The 15,039-nt window shown below is 39.0% G+C and overlaps 1 protein-coding gene across 1 annotated transcript; it reads left to right on the forward strand.

Annotated features, from left to right (window-relative positions):
• The first annotated feature begins 1,752 nt into the window (after positions 1-1,752).
• LOC142838512 (hyaluronidase PH-20-like) lies at positions 1,753-7,853 on the forward strand. Its single transcript, XM_075953976.1, has 3 exons — positions 1,753-2,709; positions 3,153-3,242; positions 7,359-7,853. Exons 1-3 carry the CDS (start codon positions 1,753-1,755, stop codon positions 7,851-7,853), a joined length of 1,542 nt encoding a protein of 513 aa, XP_075810091.1.
• Positions 7,854-15,039: the final 7,186 nt, after the last annotated feature.

The raw sequence follows: 15,039 nt of genomic DNA on the forward strand, positions 1-15,039 counted from the left end.
ACCTCCACACGTCTTAAGGTTACTGAAATCGTCCGTTCTGGATATGGTGTAAGAGCTGAGAGTAATAGATTTTTTCTTTTCTTTTTTTTGGTTTCCTAACACAGAATAACACGTAACTGCACCCTTATTATTTACCTTGCCACTATGACACTTCATTTCTACCACATTCTACTATAGCTCATCCAGACTCTCTTCAATCGACTTCAGGTATTGTTGTTTCTTTACACAGGCCCATTACAGCTCTGAAACTGTGGCAGGCAGATAACCGATAGCTGTGACTTCCGGATTGGAAAAAAGTGCAAGACATAGGACTGACCATCACGTTCTTAGATCACCGTGTATCTAATTAGTCTTCATTGTGCCTTCGTAATATTTAAGCTGTCCTCGTAAGGGCTTTCTAGTTAGATTCATCAAGAAGTGTTCTCACGTTCAGGGCCTGATTGAATATGCCTATCAAAGAAGTCGCTTCATGACCTATTGTCTGTCAATGACATATGATAGTTGTTAAGAATAAAACAACAGCAATTGAGCAATATCTTGTTGGCAAGTTTAAGTAATATTTAATTAATCCAAAGGTTTCTTCATTTTAGAAGTCTGGTTCTTACCTCAGACCATTTCATTGCTGTTACACTTCAGTTTGTCATCGATTAGAATGACAACACAGTCTTGCTGCTGAAACAATATTTAAAGATCAGAATTCCCGTCTCATTTTTATTAACAAGACTAGAGGCAATTGCTATTTAGTAGTGTTTTAATTTTAATAGTGAGAGGACATCACTGTAAACGTTGATTCAGTAATGCACTGAGGAGATCTAATTAATACCTGTGGAAAAATGATTTTTCCTTTCTTTCATACTGCCCTCTCCAGGAAAAACACAAATAAAGTGGGAGGAAAGACCAAGTTGCAAGCAGGGATGGTTGTACACAAATAACCCCAGGTATTTGGGAGGCTGAGGCAGAAGGATCATGAGTTCCAGTATCTAAGTATCCAAGGAAACTTAATGATAGCATGACCCAATAAATATGTCAACAAGCAATCAAACAAACTCCGCAGACATAACACCTTTCAGTGCTTGCATAGCTTATGCAATGTCTTAGGTTCAGTTCCCATTTAGGGTTACATTCACACACACACACACACACAAATTACAAAAATGAAAAATATTTCAATTTCTGTGGCATGTGTTTTGAAAATTTGGTAGATCATGACAGAGTGGTTTTTTACAACCAATACAGACAAATTTATATACATCAAACTGATATTTTTTTTTAAGTATTCATAGATATAGCATCTTACATACGTGGGAATGATGTAAGAAGAAATAGTTACATTCAATTCTTTTTTGGGATTAGGAATGATTTTTAAAGATTAACTAAATGCTGACTGTTACAGAATTTGCTATCAAACATAAGAGAGAAAAATCTTATTGATCTAAAAACTTTAAATAAAGTCTTCCATATTTTGATATTGATTTAAATTCTGTCTATAAAGTTGGACTTGGTAAAGCTCTTATTATGGCTACAGTGAATTCCGTATTTGTCTTTTTTCAGTTCTGGATGATTTGCAAAATATTTCTGAAGTGTGACACAAGAAGAATAATCTTCAACGTAAAGCGGCCATCATACACAGGGTGTCATCCCTCAGGGTGACCTCATTTCCTTTCATTATCTTTCTCACCTTTTATATCAAATACTGGACAGACCTAACTGTGTAAGAAGAAATAAGTGTCTACGTAGTAATTACTCTCTGCAATGGGAGGATTACAATTTAAATACCTTTTTTGGGGGTGCTTTGCTGAGTCTGGGGGAACATTCCAGGCAGTGCTAATAATCTCCCTTTTGATTCCATGTTCCTTGAGTATGGATTATAGGGCAGGGCCAATTATTCCAAATGAGACTTTAATCTGGGTCTGGAATGTCCCAACTGAAGCTTGTATTGGAAAATTTAACCACTCACTAGATCTGAGCCTCTTCCCTTTAACCGGAAGTCCCCGGAAAACGGCCACAGGGCAGCCTGTTACACTATTTTATGTTGATCGACTTGGCCTCTATCCTCACATAGATCCAAAGCTAGCCGAACATCATGGAGGAATACCTCAGTTAGGGAACTTGCAAAATCATCTGGCCAAAGCTAAGACTGACATAGAGCATTACATCCCAACAGACCGATTAGGCTTAGCTGTCATTGACTGGGAAGAATGGAGGCCCACCTGGCTGAGAAACTGGAAACCCAAGGATATCTACAGGAATAAGTCTATTGCCTTGGTCCAGACAAAGAATCCAGGAATTAGTATCGCAGATGCCACCAAAACAGCCAAAGATGAATTTGAAGCCGCAGGAAGGAAGTTCATGGAAGAGACTTTAAAACTAGGAAAATTAATTCGACCAAAACACTTATGGGGTTATTATCTCTTTCCTGATTGCTATAACAATAAATTTCAAGACCCACAATATAATGGGATGTGCCCAACCGTGGAAAAGGAAAGAAATGATGCTCTTAACTGGATGTGGCAAGAAAGCACCGGCCTTTACCCATCTGTTTATTTGAAGAGAGACTTGAAATCTAATAGACAAGCTGCACTCTATGTCCGCTACCGAGTAGTGGAATCTATCCGAGTGTCCAAAGTTCGGAATGAAAAAAATCCTGTCCCGATTTTTGTCTACATACGTCTTGTTTTTACTGATAACATTTCTGAGTACCTTGAGGAGGTAAATAAATGGTGCACAACATCTTTGACCTAGTGTTCCCAAATAGTTTTTACTGGAAAGCAATGTTATTTTTAAAGGACATGTAATTCAGCTTTATATATCACTTAAGAATAGACACAGGGCTAGTTATATGTTCCCCAAAAGAGATAAAATTACTGCAATTTTAGTGCTTATTGTAGTCATATGACCTGCTAGCAACCATGGCAAATCATAAAATATGGACAAATTTTTAACTGTTTTATTTTTATTTTATGGATCCTTCCAGGGGAAGTAATTGCAACAATAGCCTTTTTTTTAAGTACTAAAGAAGTGCCATAGTAAATTATTTAAATAGTGTAGAAATAAATTGTTATGGTTAAGTCAGCATGCTTAGCTTGTTGATGTTGCCCTGTGTATGCTTCCATTTATCCCTCCCTGCTAACTTTTTGTATCACCTTTGTCAGGCTGACCTTGTGAATACAATAGGTGAAATTGTTGCTTTGGGTCCTGCTGGGATTATAATTTGGGATGCTATGACTTTAGCACAACGTGCGGTAAGTTGAATTGGTACGAAATAGAAAATAATTCTATCCTTAATGTTTTTGAAGACTTGGTGTTACAGAAATTAGTACTACGCTGGGCAAGTAGCAGATGTTCAATGTTTGCTGCATCAAATTGTGTTGCATCTTTCATTATGAAGTAGAAAATGTCGTACCTCTCTTCCAGCGAGGAGTCAGATATTTAGTGAATTAACTCAATTTCTCTGGCTCCATGGCTTGTAAGCAGAGCTAGGACTACCATTTCAGTTTTCTGATATGATGGTTAGTGTCAGACAACAGGCATATATGATTTATTTATTTCCCCATATCAAATATTTGTTCCTATTTCCACAATACTACTGAATAAAAGAGTTGGTGTGTGTGTGTGTGTTTGAATATAAACATCATTAACATGTAGCTGCATATGCCGTGAATATTTGCATTTAAACAGAATAGCAAAACACTTCATTTAAAACAGATGCATTTCAAGGTTCTCTGACCCTCCCTGTCTATCTTGTGTGACTTTATTATTTCTAGTTTGATCAATAGAAAGTAACTAACAGAAAATGCAAGTTAAGAACGAGTGTGTATCTCTTGATAAAACTTTGAGTCTCAGAAAATTCTCTTAAAATTATAATCTTCCAAGGTTATATTTCAAATCCTTGCTGTTGCTCTTCCAGAATTATCAGTACATTTCTCAAGGGCATTAATTCAGTGATGGGCCCGTTTATGACTTATGTATACTATCTCCTTAAAAACATAAAAGAATTGAGAACTTCACCCTTCTTCAAAGGAGGACTCAATCAGGCATCAACATGAGTAGGATGGGGGGGCACTTTTTAGCTGTCACATTTGTTTTTAATGCCACTTTAATCTTAGCTGTCCATGCTTGACCATTCCTCCCAAAGATCTGCAGTATAATTCATTTGGGGATAGATTTCAGTATCCCCTTTCCATTTTACGTACTGTCTTGACATTGTTCACTTTTCCTATGTATTTCTGCTTCTTCCCCCAACTCATGAACATTTGACTGCTATCATCGTCCCTCTTTCATTTGCTGTCATTTGTGATCAGTGTTGATATGGATCCTTTGTTCTAGTTCCTCAGGTTCACTGAGAAAATGATAAATGCAAGGATAGTGGTGTGTGTATGTGTGTGGGTGTGTAGAAACAGAGGCAGGAGCTCATTTTCCATAATTGTTCTCTAACTTTATCTTTAGAGACAGAGAGTTACACAGAACCTGGAATTCAACAGTTGATCTAGACTGTCCAGCAAGCAAACCTTGAGGATTCTCTTTTTTCTACCCCACCAGTGAGGGGCCTAAACACAAATAACACTGTGTCTGACTTTTTGAAGTAGATTTAAAGATGAAATTCAGATAATTAGATTTACACAGAAAGCATTTTACAAACGAAGTCATTTCCCTCGCCAGTTCCTATTCCATTGTCTCGATAATCAGTTATTTTCTTTTTTAGTTGCTACAGCTTTCAACAAAAAAAGTGTCAAGGAAGCCGTTTCCTATCATTCCACCTTATCCACCTAGTTGTGTGAAGAAGCCAGCCCCACCAGTCCTGCATTATGAAACTTGACTCTTTAATATTCAGGAAATTTGCGAGCCAGTTGTAAATCAGTCATTATTAAAATTAAAGGCTAGAAAGACACAATAAGATAAATTGTGTTAAAACCCCCAAATAACTGAAGCTCGAAAATATGCCAGCCGTTTCATTTCATGTGCACCTGCACGCCCCAGGTTGTGTATCATCTGTTGTATCTGCATGGATGGAACCCTTCACATGCTCCTGCTATATGATTGTGTGCTCTGTTCCCAAATCTGCATTTAGTTTTATTGATTGATAATATGAAGTTGGCCATTGTAGGTGTAATTATTATACAGCATCTCTTAGAGTACCAGTTTAAATCTTTTCCTAAAAAGCAAATAAAATATTTACCAAATTATCCTTCTATCTCTAGTCTTAATTTTTGCCTACCTCATTTTTATCTTCATCTGTCTTATTGATTGAGGATCATTTCTATCTTCTAGAAGTTTTGTGCTTTTAAAGGTCCTATATCTTTTCTTCTGTTATAGAGTTAGTGGTAGTGATCTGTTTTATTTTTATTATTTATTTATATTATAATTATAGAATTCCCTGTCCTCCCTCCAAATCCTCCAAAATATACCTCCTTACTCTTCTTCAAATTGATGAGCTCTTTCCATTTTTTATTACATATTTATGTGTATATACATATCTCCTTCTATATATAACCTACTCAGTCGATATTATGTTACTTGTATGTATGTTTTCAGAGTTCCATGTATGATATACTGGTTGACCTCTCATTTGCTATGTAGCTGAATATAACCTTGAACTCCCGATCCTTTGGATTCTCTTGGGGTGTGTCACCATACTCTACTGCAAAGATACATGTATTTATACTTCTATCTCAAAGCCTCATGTTATCTATGAACAAAGTTGGAAAAGTTAATATACTTACAAGATCTTGTTTCATTATATGGAACCCTCTTAGACAACTCAAGAAAATCTTCCCTTGTAAACCAACATTTTCCAATCACATCTACATTCTCTTTACTGTAAACTCACACAGTCTCTAGGGACTATAGGGCAGATATTTTTGCCAGGCAATTACTGACTCAACAATGAAGAATTTCAACACAAGGAAAATATTAAGTGTAGATTCAAGTCAGAGCTGCCCAGATTCCCTGCCATTTTTGCTAGTGTGCTTCCACAGTCCAATCATTCAGTAGAACCGTTAATCATGAGAGACCAGGACTGCTTTCAGTGTGTTTTAAGGGTCACTGTCGAAGGTTTAGAACACTGTTTTCATTTTAGTACTGTTAAGATGGATCATTTATGCTCCTTATCACTCTAGTCTACTGTTTGTCTAAGGACTGTCATTATATATGGTTGAATATGTATCATTTGAGCCATCAGGTTTGGAACCATATTTAATGTTTAAACTTATCTGACAAATGGAATTCTTGTTACATTTTTTTGTGATTTTTTTTTTTTGGTTTTTTTCGAGACAGGGTTTCTCTGTAGCTTTGGTGCCTGTCCCGGAACTGGCTCTTGTAGACCAGGCTGGCCTCGAACTCCCAGAGATCCGCCTGCCTCTGCCTCCTGAGTGCTGGGATTAAAGGCGTGTACCACCACCGCCCGGCTTTTTTTTGTGATTTTTTGATCATTAATTGAGGAAATGGTAGGTCCCATATATAGCTTATCATTTGTTTTCACAATAAGCCTATGAGGTAAGGATAAAAAAAATAATTCCTAATTTAAAATTAATGAAGCAGAAGCACACCCAAGATAACTAATTTTCATGAGGTGGGCCACATATTAAACTAAGATTTAGAAACCTGGAGCTATCTTAGGTTGACACATATGGTCATTAATGAAGGTGGTACTCCTATCACATAAGTTAGCCTTAAAGCCCATTGTCTAGCAGCTATAACATTCCATTCTCTTGATTAATTTATGAATTAATGAAGATAACTAGTTATCCTCATTAATGAAGATGAAGGATAAGTTAAGCCTCAACTAAACAATTCTTCAGTGACCTGATAAACCTAAGATGACAAAACTAGTTAGAATAACCTTGCTTGTTGAAGTGAAAAAGAGTATTTCCTACTGCTTGTTCAGTCTGATGTTTCTTTCTTCTTTAAGAGTTACTTACTATCTAGGAATTAGCACTATCTAGGATTAATGCACAAAAAATAAGCACCAAGAGAAAATGGGCCAAAATGGTACCAAAAGTAATGCTAAATAATCAAGAAAATTATTGACCCCAGAGATGTGCCTGCTAAATGGTTATCTATCTCAAGTGGTAAGCCCCCCCCCCCAAAAAAAGGCACATACAAACAACACTAAATGGACTCAGCAGGTAGCATTGTGTTTATTCAGATGCATATATAACAGGAAAATTAAAGAATAAGGCGCCATGAGTTTGAAAGGAAGGGGTTGCCATTGGAGGGGTTGGGAGGCGGAAACGATACTATTATATCTTAATTAAATTAAGAAAACTTTAAAAATGAAAAAAAAGACTTACTTACTATAGTCTATCTGTTCACAAAGGAACTTGTGCCTTGTTATGCTGACTGCCTTATTATTTTCACAGCCAGGTTGCCCGATCCTTTATAATTACATGAAGAGAACCCTGAACCCGTACATAATCAACGCCACCCTAGCTGCCAAAATGTGCAGCCAAGCACTGTGTAAGGAAAAAGGCGTGTGCGCCAAGAAAAATGAAAGTTCAGATGCTTATCTTCACTTGAACCCAAGTCATTTTAATATTGAATTAACAAGAAGTGGAAAGTATGTAATCCATGGCAGCCCCAGAGTCGGAGACCTGAAGTACTTTCATGAACATTTTAAATGCAGCTGTTTTACCAACACGAAGTGTGTGGAGAGATCTGATATAGAATCCGTAGAAAGCGTTAGTGTGTGCACAGGTGACAACGTTTGTATAAGGGCTCCTGTAGAGCCCAACCTATCACCCCGCCTTCTACCTGGCAAAGGCGTTCTCCTGCTGACGGTACTTACGCATGTACTGCACCATCTGCTAGAAGAGAGTCTTGCTTTCCTGGGGAAGATGCTAGTTGGTGCTCCTTAATTCTCTCTACCCATAACATTTGTCATTTTTTTTTTTAAAACAGTCTTCAGGAATTTGAAAATGTGAAGTGGGATTCTAGTTTGCAAAAATAATTCTATTTTAATAATCAAGATTTTTGACTTTCAGAAAAAGCGTCTATTTTTCTACCAAAGACTAATTGCAAGCAAGGCTGTTTCATTTGGAGACTAGATTTGGTTTAAAGAGAATGAAGACTGAATCTAATAAAATTACTATAAAGCACTGTCTTTTTAGTAGTCTGTCATTGTTTAAAAATGATCAAGAAAATAGTAAGATGGAATGCTTTGTGCACTAGTCTGTTCATTTGTAGAACTATGATTTTTTTAGGCACTTCATGTTGAAAAAATTTTATAACTGTTTTGCAGAAAGCTCAACTTTAAAAATGACAATTCTGCCTTTGTATATAATTTAGCGTATTTTCAGAATTTGCTTTTCTAAAGTACTCTAATTTTCTTCTCATTCCTGATTGTCAAGCTTAATTTGCAAACCCGAATAACTTATCTCATCAATCATTCTCCTGCTCTCTGAAGTATTTAGAGAGTGTTATCACTCAGAACTTCCGGAATGATAATAGTGAATTACCTTCCAAACATTGCATTCCAGTTAATGACTGCAATAATAACCCATTTGAGTTCTGCACTCCTGGAGGCAGACTCACCAGCCCTACACTGCCTGGATGACCAACAGAAGAGGCTGGCTAGCCCAGAAATCCAGGGTGGAACCAAACAGGGTCTGAGGTCCCTGAAGGAGATGATGTCAAAGTATGTTAGAAGGCTAATAGTTACTGGATCAGAGAGAAACAGCTCTAGAAAGAGGAGGCATGGGATGTATTGTTAAGTGTGGTGAAAAGCAAATGACTAAATGATAATGCAACTTTCGTGACCCACACTGAGAATTTGGGACTTTAAAAGGAAGGTACTGCCAGTTTTTTAGGTGTGTTCCGTTCTCCTGACTCACACACCGCATGCATGACATACTGTTTAGGTGTGTTCCGTTCTCCTGACTCACACACAACATCCATGACATAGTATTTAGGTGTCTTCCATTCCCCTGACTTAAGCACAACATACATGACGTAGTATTTTTACTCCCAGCCATGTCCTATAATATAAGCACCCCAAAGATAGGGTATGAACTACTTGTTGCAGTTGTATCTCTATTGTGACAGACAGCACCTGGGACTTCAGAATAGCCCATTAAATATTGAGTGAATAAATGCTAACAATGGGGACTTAGCACAAGATTTTGTATTTGGGATTAGTCATGGTCGGTTTGCATGACTTGAAGTTGTAGCTTCTGCTGCTGTTATGATTCTGTTTTCAAACTCTGTCTTTATCAATTAGTCATTGAAATGAAAGGATTTGATAAAGACTGAGAATGGACAGGATATATGAACTGATTTATCAGAATGTGAAGTAGGATGGAGTTGTAGAAGCAATAGAAATGATCCAGCTTACGTTCATGATCTTTTTTTACAAAATTGAAAATAGATTCTCTCCTAAAATACATCACATCCAGAGTTCCTCTTCCCTCCACTACTCCCAGCTCCCTCTTACCTCCCATTTCTCTCATGTCCACATGCCTTCTGGTTATTTTCCAGAAAAGAGATGGCCTCCAAGAGACAGCAGCCAAACAGAGCAAAACAAGTTACATTAACACAAGGCAAAAGCCCCCATATGGAGGCTGGACAAGGCAACCCAATAGGAAGAAAATAGTTGCAAGAGTAGGCAAAAAAAGTCAGAGATACACCTGGTCTCGCTGCTAGGAATCCCCAGCCAAGAGCCCTAACAAAGACAGAAAGAACCTGGTGTGGACCCTTGCAGGCCCTGCAATTGTCATTTTAGTCTATGTGAACCCATGTGATTCCATGGACCATGTTCTCCTGGTGTCCTCCAAGCCCTCTGACTGCTACAGTCTCTCCTCCCCCTCTTCCATGGAGTTCCTCTTATCTCTGAGGGGAGGGGCCTGATGGAAGCCTCCAATGTGACTCTCTCTGAGTAATGCCTGGCTGTAGGTCTCTGCATCTATTCCCATCTGTTGCTGGGAAGCCTCTCTGATGATAATTGGGCAAGGCACCCATCTATCATATACCAGGATATCATTAGGAATAATTTTATTGCTTTTCTTTTTCTTTTAAAGATCAGTCATTTTTGGTTCTACCTTGGGTTTCTGGGCTAGTCAGCCTCTTCTTTTGGTCAGCCTGGCAGTATAGAGCATGTACTACTGCTTGGGGAGTCTGCTTCCAGCAGTGCAGGACTCAAAGGAATCCAAAGATCCATAGATTCTGCACTATATATATTTAACTAAGGTGGTTAAGATACTCACTCTTTTGATGGTTTCCTTCTTCATTCTTCTGATGTATACTTCTTTTGTACAGCTTATATACCCCAGCAAAGTTTTTAAGCAATATTGGAATTGCAATGTGGTTACACTCTATTTTTCAAGTGAATATTATAATGAATACAGATAAAAACATGTTTTTCATCTCCCTTACATGATTAAAACAAAGTCTCCCAAGAACCATACACATTTACATCTAAGCAACTTGTTACAGATTAACAGAATATGAGCAAGCCAAGAATATTTTTTTCTCAGCCAGCTCTTTTGTTGGCAGGCTGCATATTGCACTTACAAAAACAAGAATCAATCACTTTATTACTTATCTTGAAAGGTAATCTTATAAGGAATCTTTTTTTTTTTGATTTTTGAGACGGTTTCTCCGTAGCTTTTGGTTCCTGTCCTGAAACTAGCTCTTGTAGACCAGGCTGGCCTCGAACTCACAGAGATCTGCCTGCCTCTGCCTCCCGAGTGCTGGGATTAAAGGCATGCACCACTACCACCTGGCTTCTTATAAGGAATCTTAAAGGAATCACAAACCTAAACTTTTATATATCAAAAGAATCAGTCAACTCTACTCTAAATCTTTAGGGTACATACTCATTCATCAATTTTTTTCATGTCAGAAGATTGAGGGCAGAAATGGGAATAAGGATTTAATCATTTCTTTTGGTCGTCAGTCAAATCTAGCAGGAAAGGTATGTTAGCTAATGGTAATTAGATTTCTTTGTTCTTGTCTCCACCTTACAGAGTTTCTCACTCAACTGTATATCTTTCTCAATCTTTACGTCGTCTTCTTGGGTCTTTCCATCTCAAAGCTATATAACAAAAACATCTTAGTCTTACTTGTTATTTTTAAAGCTTCGTTTCCATTATGCTGTACTCCAAAACCTGTGAACACATCTCCCAACATTAGGACTACTGAGAACTCAAGAACAATGGCAGTGGGTTTTTGATCCTATTGCACGTACTGGCTTTGTGGGAGCCTAGGCAGTTTGGATGCTCACCTTACTAGACCTGGATAGAGGTGGGCGGTCCTTGGGCTTCCCACAGGTCAGGGAACCCTGATTGCTCTTCGAGCTGATGAGGGAGGGGGACTTGATCGGGGGAGGGGGAGGGAAATGGGAGGCGGTGGCGGGGAGGAGGCAGAAATCCTTAAATAAATAAATAGATTAAAAAAAAAGAATTTAAGCTAGTTGGGTTACTGGGACTCAGTTGTTTTTCTTAATCACTAACCTAAGCCACAGTCTATATGGCTTCTCAATAGAACTCATGTGTTCCAGCTGTGTGACACTTCTTTGTTTATCCTTCTAGTCTCCAAAACTCCATTTAAAGTGACATTATTATATCAATTCTACAGTACAATTTAGGAAGAAATCATAGTCATAACAATCCATAGGCAAAAATTCCCAGTAGATCAGAATGTATTCCTGAGTTAAATACACTGCATTCCAGGCAGCGGGAATCTCCCCACACCCATGCACACCATGACAGACACCAGAGAAAGACGGCAGTGGCAAACATGCCAAGGCACATCAGAAACAGAGGATATTCTGGAATCTGTGGTCTTGGGGCCTTGACTATCCATGATTCACCCATCAGAGAGTTTTGTCTGGGTGGGCTGACACCTCGAACTTCAGTTGCCACTAACACTGCTCCATTGACTTGGCCACCAGCAGGCATGGGCTCCCTCTTGTGGAGTGTGCCTAGAAGTCAAGTCAGACATTGGTTGGCCACTTCCAAAAGTTATGGGCCACCATTGTCCGAGCACATTTTGCAGGCAGGACTGATTGATACCATGCGTATGTGGCATGTGGTGTGTGTGTATGTATTTGTGTGTATGTGTGTGTGTGTGCCTTTGTATATGGGTGTGTATGTGTGTGTGCGTGCCTTTGTATGTGTGTGTGTGGTAAGAACACTTAATATCTCTTTTTCATAAATTTCAAGTATATGATGTAAAACAGAATTTGTTACACTCATACTGTCATGATTAGATTTCCTAATTTTTACTCATTTTCCATGACTGAGACTTCATGCCTGTGGCCAATATCTTTTCTTTTTCCTCTACCCACTGAGCCTCAGCCCTCAGCAACCATCTTTTCCCTCCTGGTGTCAATGGATTTTATTTCAGATATCATTTATAAGGGAGATCATGAACGATGTACATTTATGTATCAGGTTGATTGCACATGGAAGCTTGTCCTTCAGGTGCCTCTCATGCCACTAGAAAAGGCAAGATTTCACCACTCATCATTTAGTCCTTTTCATATTGGCTATTATGAAAATTAATGCCCTGCACATCAGAGAACAGATATCTGGGATGCTGAACCCGTGCCACATTTGAAATCCTGAGGATCCATTCCACAAAAAAATGGATTGTTTGTTGACTAATGGTTTAAGTTCTTATGTTTCTTCCTCCTCTTAACTTTCTGACAAATAGTATGTTGCATTTTCTTAGTCTGTTTTGAAGTACTATAGCAAAATCCTATCCACTGGGTACCATTTAAATAGAAAGGAGGTTTCCATATTTCTGGAACAGTAGATTTAGTCTCTGGGTCCAATTTCTGCTCATGGAAACATCTGCCTGTGTCCCCGCGTGGAGAACAGACAATTCTCTAAGACTTTCTTTATAAAACTACTAACGCCAGTCATGAAGATTCTGCCCTCATAAACTAATGACATAAAAGGCTGATTTGGTGACACCTCCCTCAGGGTTATGATGAAAGATAGGAATTGCATGGAAACACAAGCACTCAGATATTCCATGGGAAAATGAGACTTTAAAAAGTTCAGTCTATTAGATATCTGAGCTACGAAGCATTTTCATGACTGGAACAAACTACATTCTATTACTTCTCATGGAAGTTTTAAAAAACCAGGACAAACCCACTCAAGCGTGAAAGTTGCCCCTTAGTCAACTGTTCAGGTTTAGTTTCTGCTGAAACAAATTTAATGAAAAGGAAGAAGGAAGGAAGCACAGGTGCAGACCGGAGCTGCCCCAACAGTAGAGTAGCTTCAGTGCATTGAAGCAACCAAAGCCAAAGCCAGCTTCCCTGATGGAGGAAGGTCATTGGTTAAATAAAAAGAAACTGCTTGGTCCTCATTGGTTAGAAGATAGGTGGGAGGAGTAAACAGAACAGAACGCTGGGAGGACGAGGAAGTGAGATCAGACTTGACAGCTCTCCTCTCGGGAGCAGACGCCTCAGCAGAGACGCCATGCCCCGCTCCTGGGCAGATGCACGTGATGAAACAAGCCGCCAGGTCAGACATGCTGAGTCTTTCCCGGTAAGACTGGTGCACACAGATTATTAGAGATGGGTTGATTGGGATATCAGAATTAGCCAGTAAGGGCTAGAGCTAAAGGGCCAAGCAGTGATTAAATGAATACAGTTTGTGTGTTGTTATTTCGGCATAAGCTTGCCGAGCAGGTGGCTGGGGTGTTGGGGACACAGCCCCGCCGCTCCTTATTACTACACTTCCCAACTCAGCTGCCTGGGCAACCTGCTGGGGTCCCACCAGGTCAACTTTGACTGGCTCAGGAACACAACCTGGTTGACGTCAAGGTTGAGATCTGGGATCACAGTCCCTTTGGCATCATTACAAACTCCTGATTAAGAAGCTTCTGCAAATTTGAGGGTAGGCTGGGAGGCCTTTGGGCATGGGAACAGGAGGGGTCAGGTCAGAGTGGGAAGAAAGGACTGGGAGAAATGACTGAAATAGGCGGGCCTTTAGAGGACTGTATGGAAGCTTCTTGCAGTGGAAGCTTTTTGCAACCTGTGAGGTTGACCCTAGCGAGGATTCCTAGTAATAGAGGCTATGGAGCCTAATCTTCTGAAACCAGGCTAGGCTCCCAGCGGCAGGACTAGGACACCAACCCAGTCACAGACTGACAACCTGACCTGCCTGCAAGATGTGCTGGGGCAATGGTGGCTCAGAGCACATGGGTATCTTTATGATCAAATGTACGATGGTCAGCAAAGTGGGGTGGGCAAGTGCTGTAAAGTGAGCACTCAGGGGCCGGAATAGGGAGATTCCAATAATGCTGAGGCCAACAAAACCCAATCTCACACCACACACCACACACACACACACACACACACACACACACACGGGGTGGGGAGATGTCAGACCACCAGCATTCATTAGTTTCTGCTTCCTGATATGGTTGTAGGGTATCCAGCTGTCTCATATGCCTTTCCCATCTTAGTAAACTTCCCTGTAACTGTAAGCCACGGTAAATCATTCATTAAGATTTGGTCAGGCGCTTTTTGATGGTTATGAGGAAAATAACTACTATGCATAATAACAAATTATCTCTGCAATCTAAAATGTTTGTAGTTATGCTAGCTAGGTAGATAATTCATCTGCAATTTAATGATTAATTTATACCATCACACCATATAGCACGGTTGGATCACAGTCAGTGATGATGATTTTTGCTATCATGTATATCTAGCCTTCTCATTGACAAAGTGTATCAGTCACACATCTACAGTTCAAAGCATTTTCACACTGAGTTTTGATGAAGATCTAGGATCTCATCAAAGTAGTTATTATTTGACTCTATCTTTCTACATGTGTTTTACTGCTCTGCAAATATGTTTATATAAAATTATAGTGTACTATTTGGGGCCTGCTTTCTCTTCTCAGCATAATTTTTGTGAGATTTCACTTACATTGTTTTGGTAGTAGCTTGTTAATTTTAAAATTGTGTAATATTTAATATATGTATGTTGATTTACATAACAAGCAATTCCAAGTTCATCTAGAGACTTGTAGAACCAGTTGAAGAATACCTGTAGCAGTCAGTGCTGGTCCAATCCAGATTCAT

Source organism: Microtus pennsylvanicus, chromosome 19 (genome assembly GCF_037038515.1).
Source record: "Microtus pennsylvanicus isolate mMicPen1 chromosome 19, mMicPen1.hap1, whole genome shotgun sequence".
In the NCBI taxonomy this organism is placed as follows: domain Eukaryota; kingdom Metazoa; phylum Chordata; class Mammalia; order Rodentia; family Cricetidae; genus Microtus; species Microtus pennsylvanicus.

Excerpts from the sequence above, each read along its gene's own strand:
- LOC142838512 (XM_075953976.1), top strand. The coding sequence starts at position 1,753 with ATGGGAGGATTACAATTTAAATACCTTTTTTGGGGGTGCTTTGCTGAG. Across the intron at positions 2,710-3,152 it reads TTTCTGAGTACCTTGAGGAG|GCTGACCTTGTGAATACAAT; the intron begins GTAAATAAATGG and ends CACCTTTGTCAG. Across the intron at positions 3,243-7,358 it reads TGACTTTAGCACAACGTGCG|CCAGGTTGCCCGATCCTTTA; the intron begins GTAAGTTGAATT and ends TTATTTTCACAG.